The sequence below is a fragment of the Odocoileus virginianus genome, chromosome 9 (assembly GCF_023699985.2).
Source record: "Odocoileus virginianus isolate 20LAN1187 ecotype Illinois chromosome 9, Ovbor_1.2, whole genome shotgun sequence".
NCBI lineage: Eukaryota > Metazoa > Chordata > Mammalia > Artiodactyla > Cervidae > Odocoileus > Odocoileus virginianus.
The window spans coordinates 50454730-50472810 of record NC_069682.1 but is presented as its reverse complement, the minus strand read 5'-3'; the positions used below and the strand labels follow the sequence as shown (position 1 = coordinate 50472810).

General features: G+C 50.4%; 2 protein-coding genes across 5 annotated transcripts in view; one reads left to right on the top strand and one right to left on the bottom strand.

Annotated features, from left to right (window-relative positions):
* The window catches only part of DIDO1 (death inducer-obliterator 1), a 48878-nt gene extending 37663 nt beyond the window's left edge, over positions 1-11215 (bottom strand). The window contains exon 1 of one of the 3 annotated variants that reach the window (XM_020889522.2): positions 11063-11215. The gene's annotated coding sequence lies outside the window, so the exon portion shown is untranslated. Of the gene's footprint in view, positions 1-3271; positions 3401-11062 lie in introns of those variants that run through there. The other 2 variants (XM_020889521.2, XM_020889525.2) reach the window with 2 other exon arrangements.
* Positions 11216-11329: 114 nt separating this feature from the next.
* GID8 (GID complex subunit 8 homolog) lies at positions 11330-17730 on the top strand. Of its 2 annotated transcripts, none has more exons than XM_020889517.2 (5): positions 11330-11527; positions 14139-14268; positions 15118-15314; positions 15945-16142; positions 16826-17730. In XM_020889517.2, the coding sequence occupies exons 2-5, from the start codon at positions 14151-14153 to the stop codon at positions 16997-16999; spliced, it is 687 nt and encodes a 228-aa protein (XP_020745176.1). In that variant the 5' UTR covers positions 11330-11527; positions 14139-14150; the 3' UTR covers positions 17000-17730. The 2 variants fall into 2 exon arrangements, with proteins under 2 accessions (XP_020745176.1, XP_020745177.1); XM_020889518.2 differs by lacking the exon at positions 11330-11527 and adding an exon at positions 11663-11899.
* Positions 17731-18081: the final 351 nt, after the last annotated feature.

The window sequence follows — 18081 nt, the reverse complement described above, 5'->3', positions numbered from 1 at the left end:
AGAGGAAAAAAACTAAAAAGACAGTCACCATACTGTGCTGTGTGCTTAGTTGCTCAGTCGTGTCCAAGTCTTTACGACCCCATGGACTACAGCCATACAAAACAGTAATCCACTCCTGGACATATATCTGGAGAAAACTCTAATTAAAAAAGATATATGTACCCCAACATTCACTGCAGGACTATTTACAACAGCTGACACACAAAACAACCTAAATATCCACTAACAGATGAATGGATAATGCAGATATGGTGTCTGTATACAACAGAGTATTACTCAGCCATAAGAAAAGAATAATACCATTTACAGCAACACGGATGGACCCAGAGATTATCATATTAAGTCAGAAAAACTACTTACAAAACGGCAATAAACTCAGACATAGAAAACAAAGTTACGGTTACCAGATGGAAGTGCATGCTTGGGTAGGAGGATAAATTAGAAGTTAAGGGGAAAAAAAAAGGCCTGAACAAGAGACTCCAGGAGGTGTGAGCACGTCACATCAAGTGAGGACTGTTTGGCCTATCCCTTCCCAAGTAGTATGTGCCCATTAACTGCTAATCGTGGAGATTCTGCAATGGAATTAACACACATTAGTGGATGCTGGCCATAAACAGGGTCATGTTAGGTATCCACTGTTAAAGACACCACCCGTCTAAATAAGAAGTGCACAAAGGACTGTTTAAGGAAAGTTTTCTTAAAGGATGCCCAAGGCCACCAGGTGTGTGAGAAATCAGTCTGCTATTGGAAACAGTGCCATTTCAGGGACCCAAGGACGAGTGAGTCGGCCTGTGAAAAACTCAACCCTGGTTCTCAGGAGCCAAGTGGAAGGAAGTCACCAGGGATCTTGGGACAAGTGTGTAAAAAAAGAAAAACACGTCCTGTTAACAGGAATATAAAACCACCAGGACCTGGAACATCTGGAAAACACATACGAAAGAGACCCAGTCTGTGGGCTGCCTGGGAAGGGGCTCAGCACCTCTGAGGCCTCTATGGTCATAGAAAGACTTACAGCGTCAACAGCAGGTCCCACAACTCCACAGTAATAAAGAAGATGGGATCCCAAATTGCCACTCCAATTCATCCCCTCCTCAACACGAAGACAAATTCCACCCTCACGAAGGCCCACCCAAAGCACTGGGCACCATGACACACTTCCTCACCAAGCCACTCTGAGGTTCACACAGGCATGTGTGCTGTGAGGGGCACGGCTGGCCAGAAAGCAAAGGTCACTGTGGGAACCAGCAGACAGTAAGGACAGCGGCCAACTGCACAACTTTTAATTTGTGCCCTTTCTTATCAGAGCATAATTCACTTCACTTGAAACAACCTGAATAATCAAATACTAATAAAGGATAGTTCTTGGTGGAAAATCAGAACTAAGTTAAAGATACACCTTATTCCTAAACTCATTACTAATATAAGTCTGCAAGAACACAACCACCTAGGAAACAGAATGCTTAGGAAGTGAGTTAGGCAAGGAGTTTCACAACAGGGTTGGGGCTGGGTCTCCGCAGGTAACCCTTGACACACCTATGCCGTGTTAAAAGTGGGAAAAAGTGGGCCAGTCATACAGACAGTTATATCTATTCGCCAACCCCAAGTGCCAAAAAGGGCCCCAGGCTCCAAGTTACATGGCTGGCAACCCTCCTAGTTCCCTGTTGCAAGTCTCCAGTCCTGTGAATGCCACCCTTCTGGTCTCTGCTACAGCCAGGGTGCTTGGCACACAGGATGCAATAAATATTTGCTGATTTCAATGAGAAGTCTTCCTAAACGTGACAGATCTTATTTCCTTCAAGTCTCCAGCTAAAGCACCTTCCTTGGAAGCACGTTGAAACCAGAACTACATAGCTCTGAGAAAATCGAAGAACATTTGTCTGGGGTTGGCCCAAAGGCCCAGTTAGAACCCGGGTATTCCATCTTGGGCAAGCCTAGCTTCTTGGAGGTTAGAACACAGAACAGGTACAGAAGCATCGCAGTCACTGAAACGAATGAGCACACATAAACTGCTCAGAACAGGGTCAGCCTGGGTGGACTGCCCACTGCGAACTTTGCCAAATGGGAGGCTCAACCTCCCCCACACCAACCAACAGGTACAATGAGGTATGTGAACACATAAACACACTGAAAAGATCTTAACATCTGCCTTTCCCTCCTGCAAAATGCCTAAGATTATGAGGCTCAAATCTCACTCCATCAAGTGTACAAATTACACGGATGTTACCTAAGACCAACACACAAATTAAACAGTATCTTCAATTTCACTCACATGCTGTTGTTGTAAGGTCTCACCTCTGAGCTCATTGATTGGGGTGCTGGATTCAGAGCAGAAAACCTGCCCTGACCTCCAGGGTCTCCCAAGAAAGAACAGAGAGAAAGCAAAAGAGGGCGTGGGATCAGGACCCACAGGCCTGAGCCAGAAAGGGGATGGTGGGGCACATCTCCTGGGGAAGATGAAAGTTATCCCTTTCTACTGTGAGGTCGACCAGAGGATAAAATACAACATAAATTTGAATCTTATATCAAATCGACAAGTGGCGCAATAAAAGCTACATATCTGCATTTTACGGCTAGGCACATACTCTTTCAAAAAATGAAATCGATTTTCTGAATCTTTTTTGTTGTTCTTCGCTTCATATAGCATCAAATACCACACAACTGTCCTAATGTTATCCTTTACAACAGTAGTCGACTAGAAACAAAAGCGACAAAAACCACACTTTAGGGTGGGGAAAAAAAAAAAAAAAAAGACCGGCAGGGAAACTTCACCTCCTTTAAAATGTCTAGAGAAACTACCCTGGTTTAAAAAAAAAAAAAAAAAAAAAGGGTGGGGCGGGGGGGGAATTCAATCCTAGGCAGAATCATTTCCTCGGACCAGCAGCTAGACCAGGAACTTCTAGGAAAAAGCATCGCCCGGCTCTAGGGTCACCCCGCTGTGGGTCACCGGGCGGCATCCTGCTGGCGCACTTCAATCCGTTCCGACCACGATCCGGCCCCTGGGACACGCCCGCAGCGAGTGGACCGGGCCCGGCCCCTCGGAGTGGACCCTGCCCAGCAGGCCGGCGCCCTCCGCCCCCCTCCAGCCCACGGCCCGCGCGGCCCTCCCTTCCCCCTCCCCGCGGCCGCCGCCATCTTCTCCGCTTGGCAGAGCGCGACCGGGCGCGGGCCCTGCGGGGCCAGGCTGGCTGGCCTCAGGGCCCGCCATCCCCGCCCGTCCCACGCGGTTCCGGGGGCGGTAGCCCCTACACCAGGCGCCCCGGCCGCCACTCACCGTGGGCCGCAAGTCTCCAGGGTTTCGCAGCCATTTCCTCAGAGCGCCGCAGAGTGGGCGGGCGGGGTTGGCGCCAGCCACCGAGACGCGTGAGGTAGAGGGGCTGCCCGCGCTCCCAGTGGAGGGAAGACGCCGGCCACCGAGACGCCGGGGGGTAGAAGGGCCAGTCATTCCCCGAGCAGCGCCCCGGCGCGGCGGGCGGAAGGAGGAAGCCGGCTCAGGCCCCGCCCCTGCCCTGCGCCGCACAGTGGCCGAGTCCAAGGGCCAAGGCTGGCAGCGTAGGCGGCGCGGCTCCCGTCGGCCACCCTGGGCCCAGCTTGTGGCAGAAAAGGCAGGGACCCGGACGAAGGAGCAAGGCGCCGCGCTCCTTTCCCGCCGGACTGCGTTCCCAGATTCTCTGGAACTCGAGCCCGCTCCCTACCGGGCCAAACAGCTCAGCGCTGGGGCAGTTCCAGCCTCAGAGCACACAACCGGGCACAGCTGCCTAGGGGGGAATGCAAGGAAAGGAATCTAACAAATGATAACCCTCCACCTGGATTTTCTTCACTCAGTGCTGACTAATATCAATTAACACCCCAGCACCTGTGCGTGCTTAGTCGCGTTGGACTCTGCAACCTCATGGACTGCAGCCCACTAGGCTCTTCTGTTCACGGGGATTCTCTAGTCAAGAATACTGGAGTCAGTTGCCATGCTCCTCCTGCAGGGGCTCTTCCCAAGCCAGGGATCAAACCCACAACTCCAGCATTGCGGGCAGATTCTTTACCGTCTGAGCCACCACGGAAGTCCCCCAGCACCTGCCCCTCCCCAAATACTCAACAAGCAGACCTCAGAGGGGAAACGCCTGCTACCTTGGAACGCTGGCCCCAGGACAGTAACTCCTTGGCTGAAGGCCTTTTGTCTCCATCACTGCCTCTACAGCTCCCTGCTTCCACATTCCTTAAAAGCAGGAACCCCTTGGCAAAAAGTGCCCTGTGTGTAGTAAAGACCCAAGACCCTACAGAGGCCTGCCAGGTGCTTCCGTAGGGGAGTACTAGGGGCCTGGGAGCAGGGGTGCTTCTAAATAAACATCTGGAAAGACCACACTGCCTGCCAGGCTCTCAGAGAATGCCCCTTTTCTTCAAAGAATTCCAACACAGCTTGTTTCTGTTGGTGTGATTCCATTAGGACCACTTCCATGGGATCTTGCACAGACTAACTTCACACTCCAACATCTTGAACGTCTTCAGGTTTGTCCCAGATGAGTGTAGTGAGTTCAGAAACATGACAGATTGAATTGAAACTGGCTTGAACCAGCAGTATGATCTTGGGCAAGCTGTCTGTTGAATGGGACTCATGCTGGGGTGCAGGGGAAGCTCCCTGCAAAAGGCTCCCTAAATGGGAGCTGGAATGGGGAAACCCCACCCAGCCTCTTTGGCTGAAAATCTTTACAAGAAGCAAACCCAGCAGCAATGTCTTTCTACAAAGGTGAGATTTTTTTTCCCCCCAATCTGTGTTGTCTTTTCACTTTCTTTTTTTTTAATTAATTATTTTAATTGGAAGATAATTACTTTACAATATTGTAGTGGTTTTTGCCATACACTGACATAATCAGCCATGGATGTACATGTGTTCCCCACCCTGAACCCCCCTCCCACCTCCCTCCCCATCCCATCCCTTGGGGTCATCCCAGTGCACCAGCCCTGAGCACCCTGTCTCATGCATTGAATCTGGACTGGTGATCTATTTCACATATGATAATATACATGTTTCAATGCTATTCTCTCAAATCATCCCACCCTTGCCTTCTCCCAGAGTCCAAAAAGTCTATTCTTTACATCTGTGTCTCTTTTTAACTTGTGTGCAGCTTCAGGTGGGCACTGGGTCCTGTGAATGACACCGAGGATCGGGCTGCTGATGGAACAAGAGGAAGCTCTGGGCAGAAAGCTCAGGGGACAGAAAGGAGACCCCAACAGGAAGCCCCACCTGTGCCACTACAGTGCTTGGGTTGGGGGCGGCAGCTCAGGTGGGCGCTCGGGCAGTAGAGGAAAGGAAACTGCACCTCCCCACCTACCCCTGCAACTGGCCTCCCTTTCTAATCTCCCAGCGGGAGCTGGCTGTGACCATGGGCTACCAGGGTTCAGAGGCATCTGCCACCTGTCGGAGGAGTCAGGCCCTTGTCCTTCTTCAGGTAATTCAGTTCACCTGCTGTCACTCCTCACAGGAGCTGCTCTTCTCTGGTGAAAAAGGCATTTCTAGAACTGCAGTTTGGGTACTTTTAGTTGAAGTCTATTAGCTAAGAAGGGGCTTCCCTGGTGACTCAAATGGTAAGGAATCTGCCTGACATACAGATCTGGGTTTAATCCCTAGGTCGGGAAGATCCCCTGGAGAAGGGAATGGCAACCTACTTCAGTATTCTTATCTGGAGAATCCCACGGACAGAGGAGCCTGGCAGGCTACAGTCCACAGGGCCGCAAACACAAGACTGAGCAACTAACACTTTCACTTTCATTGCACTTTCAGCTAAGGAATACCTTCTCCTAACAAACTTACTTTAATAGCTAAACCCAGAGGAACAAACAGGTTTAAAAGGAGTCTCCAATTGTCTCAAATACCACAAACACACAAATAAAAATCCTGAAGTTCAGGAAACTGACAACAACAGTGGTTCAGAGGTTAGGAAGCTAAGCAAGCTTCAAGGCCTCAACGGGTTTCAGTCTTTGAGGAAAAGTATAGGAAAAGTACGATTGATGCATCCTCAACATGTGTGGACACCACGTCCTGCCACCAACACACATGAACAATTCTGAGAAAATTTATGAAGGCAGAAAAGCACAAATGGAAGAGTCCTCAATCCTTTTTAGAAGACCGCGTCCTGGTATTTGGCCTCCTCTCACCCCTGAGTTAAAGCCCAGTGGAAAGCAGGGTCCTGAGCAAAGCACCCCTCTCTCCTGGTGGTCAAGTGCAACCCTTAGAGACAAGGTAGTGTGTGTCAAGACCCTCTCCAAGGACAATTTACAACCAGATGAGGCAGCAGCCAAGTTACTTTATTGTTACTCTTGTTCAGAATTCAAGGGTGAACAGGCTAGCACCCACCCTGCAGGCAGGCCAAGAAGGGGTCAGGAAGTTGGGGTCAATGGTGGGGCCCACTGCCTGGCCCTGGGGCAAGGCCCCCAGTGAATCTGGACCCAAACTCAGACCCAGTTCTGGGCTGGAGGAGAGATGTCTGGAAGAAGAGAGGAAACCAAGGGCCAAAGTCATGGTCCCCTTAGCTCCTCCTCCCTGGCCTTGGTCAGCGTTGGGTGTTTTTGAATAGCTAACGCCTGTGCCCTCTAACCCCAGGGGCCATGGGCTCCAGGGCTCAGACTTCAGAACAACGCTGGTTACTCCTACCTTTCAGAATGGCTCCTGATACTGAGACTACTTTCCCCACAAATTTAGTGAAAAGTAAATAGCTAACTTCAGAAGAAATATTTTAGTAAGTATGAGGCATAAGAACTGTATTTCCTTGCTGGCTAGTTTCATCTTGAGTCTCTAAAAGAACACACCAAATAAAAAAAGACAGAAAAATCAACTCCTTTCACAGAAGAGTGGTTTTGACAAAAAAGCAGTTTAAGAGTAAAGCAGACACAACACGTGGGGTGCTGCCTCCGCCACACTGTGCCTAGATTCAGCATTTCCTCACAAGCTCGTCCGTCACACCAGAAGAGCAGGTGACAAAGGAGAAAGGCGAAACAGGCCCACAGATCTGAACCGAATTCCGAAGGTGGCTGGTGAGCAGGAACAGGAACCTCCTTCCACAGGGTGGCAGGGGATGGTCAACTGGGACAAGGAAGGCCCCAGAGCAGGGCCACAGCCGCCAGTCCTCAGACGCAAGTACGCGTTGACAAATAACTGTTGTTGTTTAGTCGCTAAGTCGCGTCAGACACGACTCCATAGACTGTAGGCCGTCAGGCTCCTGTGTCCACGCGATTTTCCAGGCAAGAATACTGGACCTGGTTGCCATTTCCTTCTCCAGGGGATTTTCCTGACCCAGGGACTGAACTGGTCTTCTGCACTGCAGGTAGATTCTTTACCATTGAGTTATCAGGGAAGCCCTAAGTAACTGTACTGGCTACATTTTAAGAGATTATTTTTTCCAAAATTAAAATACTTGAAAAGTGAAAGATTCACAAAAGTCAGACCTAACAGTGGCTTTTGGGATTTGTCCAAGAGAGAGGAGAGGAGAGGAAAGAAAAAAAAAAAAAACCATGTAATTTCCTGTGCTTGCCTGGATCACAGAAACCAAATGGCGAAAGTGAGAAAAGTGTATTGGAAGGAAATCTCAACAAGAATAACACAAGTCGAGCTATTAGGAAATTTCAAAAAGATACCCAAAAGGTTTTATTCTGAAATTTCAACAAATCAATATAGGAGACCAAGAATGTTGTCTTTTACAACTATACATAAAAATGAAAAATCTTGGGATTCTGTCCGGCATACAAAAGTTCCTCTCATTCCAATGGAAAGTAAAAGCATTTAAAGAGTAAACATAGGAGGATTTTAAAGTCAAAAAAAGAAAAAAAAAAACAAAATTTGGCAAGTGTTTTTAAAAAAGGAACACATGGTTATCAATTGAAACAATGGCTCATCTTTATTCAGTGTTCTATCTCCCATATCAGACATCTGGGCTCATGCAAAAACAAAACAACCAAAACCAAACAAAAACAAGAAACCCCTTAAAGCATATACAGATAAATTTTCAACATCTGTGCATATATGTTATAGGTGTTTATATACACACGTGCATGTGTCTGTATCTATAACCAATGTAATTATCAAAGCCCTCTCCAGGCAGGAGGGAAGGAAATGGAGAGTTTCAGCAGAGATGGTCTGCAAACAGCCCACTGACTGGACACGGTAGGTAAACCGCCACTCAAGCTTGCTGCCTGTGCCCCACTGTCCAGCCCAGCCTTCAACCCACCCCACGTGTTTTAGGTAGCACCAATGCTGGACACAGTTTATGTTACATCCTCTGCAGGAATTAAAAACTCAAGAAAAATATTACTCTAAAATATTACTTTACCCATCGAAATCAACTGATGACATAACCAGTGCTTGCTGGTTTAGTGGTATAATCCAGAAAGGGAAATACAGTCCAGCAGGGAGGGGGAGGGCGACCATCTCAGACCCCATGACACATGCTTCACAGGGTCTTCATTCAGCTAATTCACCTGGACACATGCAGCAGAACTAAAGAGTAACTTTACTTTCAAGTAAAGGAGCAACCTTACTCCTTTCAACAGTTTCAGGATGAACCTGAGAACAAGACCCTGAGTAAAGTCAAGGCTATGGCACTTGACCTTTTAGAGTTTACTGCCCACTAGTGGTAAGGACATCGAGCCATTACTGGTTAGACAGCATCACCAACTCAAAGGACAGGAATTTAGGAAAACTTTGGGAGATAGTGGAGAACAGAGGAGCCTGGTGTGCTGCAGTCCATGAGGTCAACAAGTGTCGGACATGATTTAGCAACTCAACAACAAGAACCGATAACAATTCTGAGGAGCAATGTCCAATCAGCTTATGCCTTACTCTGAAGAAACAGGTTTGATTGCCAAATTCCCTGGAAAGCAGGGCTCCAGCATTCAGAGGTTTGACTTCATGCTTTGATGGTTTGAGAGTAAGACAGAAACACCCTCCAAAACACTGCGGTTCTGTAAAATGTGCCTGAGACCTGGTCGTTGAATAGTCCAGGATTTGATTAAAGGAGGCAAAGTGTATTTTATTCTCAAAACACATTACACTTTAAAATAATTCTTGCATGCTCCTTTAAAACTAATAAACCTTAACAACTCTCCTTAAAGAACTGCTCAACTTCCCTGGTAGTCCAGAGGCTAAGAATCTGCCTGTCAATGCAGGGGACGCCAATTTGATCCCTGATCTGGGAAGATCTGCATGTCTCAGGGCAACTAAGCCTGTGCACTATAGAGCCCACACTCTGCAAGAAGAGAAGCCACTGAAATGAAAACCCTGCACACCTCAACTAGGGAAAACCCTCAAGAAGCCAGAAATTAATAAATTTTTTTTTTCATAATGGACTGCCGATCTGTGATTCAGCGCCATTCTCAACTTCCACTCTCACTCCACCCGGACTGCTGCTTCCTGTCCTTTGTCCATTTCCAATGAGACAGCTTTTAGCGAAGGTCTTCACCCTCACTCACTCATCTGTTCCTCCACATTATCAACAAGTATCTACGGAACCCCTGCCACATACTAGTTAAGTTTCAGCTCTTGGGAGGGTCACATGTTGGTGGTGAACTGTGACACTATCAGGCATCAGTGACATAGAATGGTGTGCTGAAGGCAACGAAGGGATTGTTTAGGGACCAGGGGAACACAAAGCAGTGGAAGACACTCTACTTGTCTGGATGGTGTTCCCACTCCTAGGCACTGGCCTAGGAGTGCTGCACACAGACCCATCTCCTGAGAGCCCAGAGGAAGGGCAGGGTGCTGAGGCTTTCAGCTGCGCTCAGTCTGCACAGGCAACTGGGGAGTCACTGATGGGTGTGAAGAGGGGGCCAGGGACAAGAGAGATGACCCTGCCTGCGGTATGGGTTTCAATAGGAAGTCAGCATCTGGACAGAATTAAAGAGAAGCAAGACCACTTCTGGGGGTGAGGGGCCACTAACCTATGACCCGCAGAGAAGGCGCAGCTGAACCTTCTTTAGACTGGAACACCCTAGCTCTTTAGGGTACCAGATTTATGCTGTGCACCCTTGAAAAGAATTTTACAAATCTGCACCCCTCGCCCACTGTAAAGCTGGTGTGTAAAGTTGTTCAGAGGATTAAGTGCCTGAAAGGGATGTAATTGCAGACACACTGTATTTGCATTTTAAATAGATTAGGGCCAAAGCTTTGGACTTGCAGATTTAGCTCAGTTCACTGACGGGAAATTTCCACAATTAGTCGTCTTTGTCTAATCTGTTTACCAAATTGCACTTACTTTCTGCAACAAGTCCCACTGCACTTCACGCAATCACACGAAACCATCTAACCCTGACTTTTAACAGGAAGACACTGGAGTTCATCGGATGGAATAAAGGGCTGCCCCTTAATTTCCTTCCCGAAGAATTCTAAAATCTTTTAATTTGACTCTCCAGCAACTGGAAAATGGGGACGACAGAGGATGAGATGGTTGGATGGCACCACCGACTCGACGGACAGTTTGAGTTTGAGTAAGCCCCGGAGTTGGTGATGGACAGGAAAGCCTGGCGTGCTGCAGTCCACGGGGTCGCAAAGAGTCGGATACGACTGCGCGACACAACTGAACTGACCTGGAAAATGAGACCCTGCTCTGACGTAATCTGTCCTTTTCTCCCGTGGACTCACAATAATAACCGAATAAACGCGTGAATGTCTTCCTGCACCTCCGCGACCCCGGCCGCAGGGCAGGAAGACCCCCCGCCCCGCTCCTAGGGCAGCGGCCGCAGCACCTCGAAGCCCCAGTTGCACAGGCCTGCGGTCCCCGCCCAACCTGAGCGCGAATTCTGAACCACGGGCGGGAAAGACCGCCGGGCCCCGTGGGAGGTTCCCCGAGGGCAGGTCTGGCCCTGTAGACTTGTTCTGGAGTGAGCTAGTGTGCGCTTCCCGCCGCGGTCGCGTGCCCCGGAGCCCACCCCAACCGTCGGAACTGAGAGCTCCCGCCGTCCGCGCTCGGGCGGCTCCTCCCGGGCCTGCGCGAAGGCAAGCACCGGGTCGGGAGGGTCCCCTCCTCGGGGCTGCGCGGAGCACCGGCGCCTGTACCCACTCCCCGCCCCATGCCCTCGGGCTTACACAAACGACGGGAAGGACGCTGGGACCTTAGCCTCAGTCTAGATGTCGCCGTCCCGGCGCGAAGTTCCCCTACAACGACGCCTCCACGGCGGCCATCTTAGCCAGAGGCAGCCGATGCCTTTTGACTCTCGCGCCAATCCGTAGAGCGAAGGCGCCGTGAAGAGAGTTCTGCGCAAGGACGGAAGCTGGAGTTCCGCGTTTCCGGGCGGCCGCCGCACCCCGCCCCCTCGTGAAAGCATTTGATTGGCTCCCGGCTCGCGACCTCGCGATCTCGCGGGAAGTGGCTGAGGGGGCGGCCGCCGGTGCGTCTGCCCTCCCGTTCCCCGCCCCCGCCTCCGCCTCCGCCGCGGCCCCCGCCTCCGCCTCCCAGACCCCGGAGCCGCCACCTCCCCCTCCCCGCCTGGCCCCTCCGGGCCCTTCGAGCGGCCGCGGAGACCGCGCAGCGCGGCAGGCGGGATCCGCACGGTAAGATGGCCGCGGCGAGCCCAGGCGGCCGGGCCTAGCGTCCCCGCCGGAGTGCGGCGGCCGGGAGGCGGAGGGCTGGGATGGGGTCGGGGCCAGGGAGGGATCGAGGCGGGCCGGTGAGGAGGCTGACCAGGCTGCGGGGTTGCTCCTGCCGGCCGACCGTGCAGGGTGCCTGCCAGTTTCGGACGTCCGAGCAGGTGTCCTCGGGCCGCGTTCTCGGGGGAGGCGGCGCCCTCAAGAGTTTCCAGGTCCAACTGTCTCCTCTTCCTAAGGCGGCGGAGTCCGGGCGTGGACTCGGTGTTTGTTGATGGAGCGTGTTTTGAGGGGCGGCGACGCCTGCTGGGAGATGATAGTTCTCCGCAAGTCGCACAGGTCTGCGGCGGGAACTGTTTGCACCAGGACCGCGTTCGAGCAAGAGACAGGACGTTGCTCGTGGGGCGAAGGGTTCCTCGCTGTCCGTACTGTTTGTGGGGTGTTTAGGTGCTCAGTTTTTCCTACACAAAACAGAATGGGCCGGTTCTGCAAAGTTGTTAACTTTCCAGTACTGCTCTGTCGCCCATGAGTGAGAGTTTGCGGTGAGTTGCGCTAGTGGCCGCAGCTTAGAGAAATGACCTTGTGTGAGGGGACGGCCCCTCACACAAAACTTGTCTGTTTTGTCTCAGACAAGTTCTCTTCTGCGGATCAGAGTTGGGCATGGGATCCCCCAACGACCGAGGACTTTCTCTTGCTCCCCTTTGCTTCCCCACCGACACTGTCTCCCTGGGCGATCTCTGGTGAACTCTTGGCTTTCAGTCACTTTGTGGTGGACATTGCCCTAATTAATGTTTCCATCGCCCAACTGAGACCTGTAATCCAGGTGCCTGCTTGACTTCTCCTACTGTGAGTCTGATAGTCACCCCAAACTCGCCCGACTCCTCAAACCTGTTCTTCTCCCAGTCTTTCCTCATCTGGGACTCCATTCTCCAAGGTCTCAAGCTTGACACCTCTCCATGGTCAATGAATCTTCTTTTATCCTTTCCCGGTGGGTCCAGCAGCAAGGCCCATTGGCTCAGTCCACAGTCTTGTGGGCTGTGCTCTTGATTCTTCCTCTGCTGTCCTCCTGTTTGGGTGGCTCCTCACCGGTCTTCCTGCTCAGCTCTCACCACCCCACAGCCATCCCATGTCCACTGGGAAACCAGAGCCATCTTTTAAATTGCTTTTATTTATTGAGGTAATTGAGCATGTGCTTTGCTTTATAAAAAGTAATATCCACAAAACCTATGTCAGTTACAAAGGGTAAAACTGAAGTGGACAGTGGGTGGGCTCACCACCCATCCTGACACCCCTGCTGGGGCTCCCAGGGCTCCCTTTCCCCTGGTAACCACCTCCTGAGTTTCAAGGTTCACGCTCTTACTTGAAAAAATAACAAATGGTTTTTGCTATGAATGTATTTACTACTAAGTAAAAATTGTATAACTTGTCTTGTTTTTGTTCTTTAAAAAACTGCTGCCCTTCAGTCTGTGCTGCAACTTGCTCTCTTCATGCAGCTGGTTTCTAAGTCCCCTGTGTGGGCCTGTTCATGTATTTTAACTGCTTTGGTAAATTTTGTTTCATTGCTACAGTCAGTGGTCCTAAAATCCACAAAACTTTGAAAACCAAAAATTTTTAGTCTTGTTTTTAATTGATTTCATGGCAGAACCCAACCCCGCAAAAGCTGTTTCGTAACTTCTATTCCACTCCGTGTGATCCTCATGGGTTTCACTGAAGCAGTCATGTCCGATCGTGGGGTGCTGCCACAGACCCCAGGGAGGATGTCTTGTGATACATGTACCAAATAGTCTTTGTACAACCTGAACAACTCTGAAGTCAGAAACTGGTCTGCCCCAGGGCTTTGGTCCTTCGGGACTGCAGTCCTATAAACCATCGTTTGCTTGTCCCTGCTGCTGTTGACCAACTCCTGGGTGGGCAGTCTCCATAATGTTGCCATCCTGAACAGTGACTGTGCACACAGGCCTGTCTGTGTCTGGGACACAGTAGGCTGTTTTTCGGGGTCCCAGCTAGCAGAAGAGTGAGGAGCGGAGCGCACACGCACAACCTTGCAGAGTGGTGCGGAGTGTATTGCTGTGCAGTCCATTCTCACCACAGGGTAAAGGGGCTCAAGAGACCACGCACATGTCTGTGTGAGCACTTGGTGTTGTCAGGCTGCTTCATTTTTGTCAGCCTGGAGGGTGTGCGAGATGGCTTGTCTTGAGCACACACATCATAGCAGGTGAATCTTCAGCTTGTACCTCTCTATGCCACCCTGTGCTCTTTAGAGGAGCATCCATCTATTAATAGATAGCCACTGGGCCTGGAGGGCCTTCATCTGACCCAGACTGACCTCTTGACCTCCTGGTCCTCAGGCTCCTGGCTCTCTTCCTCATGTTCATCCTGCCTTCTGAACCCCCCAACCTTCTCTCTGGTCCCTGAACCTGTGTTTGAGCCTCAGGCCCTCTGCATGTGCTGTTTTCCACATTGTAAGCGTCTTCCCTCTCTCTACCCTTTGGTTCCTGGTCACTGTGTTAATATCTGAAATTATCACAATTGTGAGAATTCTTCACCAATTCTTAAAATATTATTTTTTCCCCTGTAGAAATAAATCAGAATGAGTTACACAGAAAAACCCGATGAAATCACAAAGGATGAGTGGATGGAAAAGCTCAATAACTTACATGTCCAACGAGCAGACATGAACCGTCTCATCATGAACTACTTGGTCACAGGTGAGGGCTGTGCTACAGGTACTGCCTCTTGGGCACTATTCTCCCTTTCTGGGATCATAAGCAGGACTTTACCACTGGAGGGCCCTGAAAGTTAGGTTGCGTTCAGGCATCATGGAAACTCAGTGTTCTTGTAACAAACTTGTAACTACCATTTTAAAGAGATGTCCTCTTCTGGAGATGAAATCATTATTCCAGGTCTCTGAGATCTAAAGAAAAAACCTATTTCTTGGCCTTTGACATTTCTACAGCTGATCTACATCATTAACAATGTGCAAAAGTACATTTAAAGTCCAAGTAATTAATCTCTTCTGGCCAGTCTAGTAAATGATACTGGACTGTTCCTAGAAGGTGTGTCCAAGTCAAAAGAAGAAAGGGGGAGGGGCCTGTGGAAGGAAATGCAAGTGCTCTGTGATAACACCCCATCCTCCTGACCCTGTGGAGGAGAGGGTCACTCTGCAGAAGTAAGAACACGCACATGTCTCCAGAAAGTAAGTCTCCTTCCTGGAGTTCCCAGTGACCTCAGCCCCCATCAGTCTCTGAGATTGAAAAAACTGTGTATTCATTCACAGTAGGAGGGCACCGTGCTGCCCCTGGAACAGGTTAGCAGCTTCTCCACATAGGCCTGGACCCTAGTGCGGGGGCCTCAACGCCCATCCTCCCCTGACTGGAAGTTAGAGTTGGGCGGGGCGGGGGAAAGGAAGTGTAGCTGGTAAGTCACAGAGGTGTGAATCCCACATTCCAAGAAAGTGCAGTTCTTACTAGAGGTTTTCACTCACAGGATGGGATAAAAAGCCCTGGTGTTGGTATCTTGCTGATTTTCTGAGCAGTGAAGGTAGTTTTCGTTTCCAGAGGGCTTTAAGGAGGCAGCGGAGAAGTTTCGAATGGAATCTGGGATTGAACCCAGTGTTGATCTAGAAACACTTGACGAGCGAATCAAAATCCGTGAGATGATACTGAAAGGCCAGATTCAGGAGGCCATTGCGCTCATCAACAGCCTCCACCCAGAGCTGCTGGACACAAACCGCTATCTCTACTTCCATCTGCAAGTGAGTTGTTTGCAGACACTTGATGAATTAAGGTTCTTCATGTTAGCCATCCCCAACTTTCGGGCCACAAACCTATTGGGTCAGTGGCAACATTACATTAGAAATAAAGGACAAAATAGACGTAACGTGTTTGAGTGATCCCGAACCATCCCCGCCCTACTCCAGTCCAGGGGAAAAATTGTCTTCCACAAAACAGGTCTTTGGTGCCAGAAAGCTTGGCAAGTGAACGTGTTAGTCACTCGGTTATGTCCAACTCTTTGCGACCCTGTGGACTGTAGACCGCCAGGCTCCTCTGTCCATGGAGTTACCTAGGCAAGAATACTGGAGTAGGTAGCCAATCCCTTTTCCAGAAAGCTTGGGGACAGCTGCTTTCTGTTAGTGAGAGGTAACGAGGCTAATTTCGTTAGAATATTGCTGTAATTGACGAGGGAAGGGGCTTAGGTTAGCTGCTCTGCCATGTATCTCAGAAGCTGTTTCTTGCTTTGAAAGTACAAATTCAGGAGCTTGGAGTACTCAACAGTTCTGTCCTCTGAGAGGCCCTTTTCATACAAAGCAGGTGCAGCCCTGGGGTGGGGGGTGTCGCTTGCTGGGCGCAAGGTGTTCACCCCTGTCTGCCTGGCCCCCAACCAGCAACAACACCTGATCGAGCTGATCCGCCAGCGGGAGACAGAGGCGGCGCTGGAGTTTGCACAGACCCAGCTGGCTGAGCAGGGTGAGGAAAGCCGCGAGTGTCTGACCGAGATGGAGCGCACACTGGCCCTGCTGGCCTTTGACAACCCCGAGGACTCCCCCTTCGGAGACCTGCTCAACATGATGCAGAGGCAGAAGGTGGGCTCCAGAGGGCTTCCATCCACACCCTCTGTGGATATTCAGGGCAGGATTTCCAAGGAAACTGGGTGGTGTGTGTGGTGTGACCGGGACACTGCTGGGAGGGCCCCACACTTGTGTCATACTAGGAGCCCAGGGTGTAGAGACCCTTAAACGATAGTTAAGCCTCTTTGCTTGTTTTTTTTTTTTTTAATCTGAGCTGGCTTACTGTGTGGAGACTCTTAGGAACAGATGTTCCAAGTATCTTTTGATGAAAATCCCACACTTGCTTTGGATACTTTTTTGCACTCTGTCATGACCTCTATGTTCCCACCAACAGGGCAGCTCCCTGACCACAGTTCCCCTTCTCCACTGCCCTCACTGCCCTGAAAAGAGGATGTCCTTGGGGTCCACATCAGGTGTCCTCCTAGGGCTTGTTGGGTGGAACTGGTCCCTCCTCCCTGCCAGTCCCCTCATGCCCAGCCAGAGGTGACATCTGCTGACCATACCGTGTGCCCCTCTGGCCAGGGAGTGTTTTACATCCCCAGAGTGCCCAACGGTCACAGGCTTCATGTTTGTTTAAATAAGTAGCCAGCCTCTCAGATAAAAATGGTTTTGAAGACGTATAAGATGCATCTTATAATGGATCCTTTTTGCAGGTGCTCTGTGTGTGAGGTGGTTTTTATTGGCTGTCCATTTTATAGGTGTGGAGTGAAGTGAACCAAGCTGTCCTGGATTACGAGAATCGTGAGTCAACACCCAAGCTGGCAAAGTTGCTGAAACTACTCCTTTGGGCTCAGAATGAGCTGGACCAGAAGAAAGTAAAATACCCTAAAATGACAGACCTCAGCAAAGGCGTGATCGAGGAGCCCAAGTAGTCTGTGTGGGGCCCCGCTGCATGGCCCTGGGCCCGCGGGCGCCACCTGGGACTGAAGATTTTTACGGCAGCAGAGGACTTTCTTCTCCCTTCTTTTACTGTTTGTGTTTTTGTTTTTTGGTTTTTTTTTTGACCCAGCATCATTTTGAAAGGGAAAGTGGCCCTTTTAAGCACTGGAAAACTCCCAGTGCAAGATACTGTCTCTTCTGGAAGGCCGGCAAGGACTGCCCCATGGCGTGTGCTCAGCGTTCTGGGCACTTCAGCTCCTGAAGGCGCCTCATCTTAGGGCCGCTAGTCCACTCGAGGCCCCGCTCAGAGCACCAGGCAGCACTGATGACCGTCTTGTTCTGTCAGCATCCAGGAGGACAGCGTGTCCTCCTCCCCCCTATCACAGCCGGCCTTCGTGTAGAAGTGTTTTCTTTCCCTCTTTGGTTTTTGGTTTGTTTTTGTTTTTTCATAGGAAAGACTATATGAATTTGTAAACCCCAATTCAAAGACTTCTTTTGTGCGAGGGCACTCAGTTTGGTTGTCTTCCTGTTTGGTCTGGGTCGTGTGGCTTTGGGGGAGATGGGTGTGTGTGTGTGTGTATGCGGGGTGGGCTGTGTGTTTTTTAATTTTTTAAATATATATTTTGGTGCTGTAAGTGGTGAGAGACTCTTTCCTAGTGGATCAATGAACCATCTCTCCTGGGCACTTTTGTTGAAAATAAAGGTTTCTCCTTAATTTCCAGAATGACCACAGTGGTCTCTCAGAAGTGTTCATCATCTCGAGCACAACTTTTGCTTTTGGGGTGGCTTCCCCAGGGTGACCGTGGTGACAGTGTCTGGTACCTACAGCCAGAAGGGGGCAGCTCCTGGTAACACGTGGTGGTGCCAGGCGTGCACTACGGTGCTGTGGGCTCTGTGACCCACACTTCTGCCTCTCCCTCTGTCCGCCAGTCTGGCAGACATCAAGCTCCTATTCCCTCACGTCTGTCCCCTGCCCAGCGCCCACAGCTGTCAGAGAGTCCTGAGTGCAGGCTCGGGTGTTGGGGTTTGGGGCACGTGGCCCAGGGTGCCAGTGCAGAGCTGCCGGCCCTCATTG

What these genes read in the sequence shown, in the direction of transcription:
- GID8 (XM_020889517.2), top strand. Translation starts at nt 14,151, where the DNA reads ATGAGTTACACAGAAAAACCCGATGAAATCACAAAGGATGAGTGGATG. An exon ending in CATGAACTACTTGGTCACAG is followed by an intron (nt 14,269 to 15,117) that starts GTGAGGGCTGTG and finishes TTTCGTTTCCAG; the next exon opens with AGGGCTTTAAGGAGGCAGCG. An exon ending in ATCTCTACTTCCATCTGCAA is followed by an intron (nt 15,315 to 15,944) that starts GTGAGTTGTTTG and finishes GCCCCCAACCAG; the next exon opens with CAACAACACCTGATCGAGCT.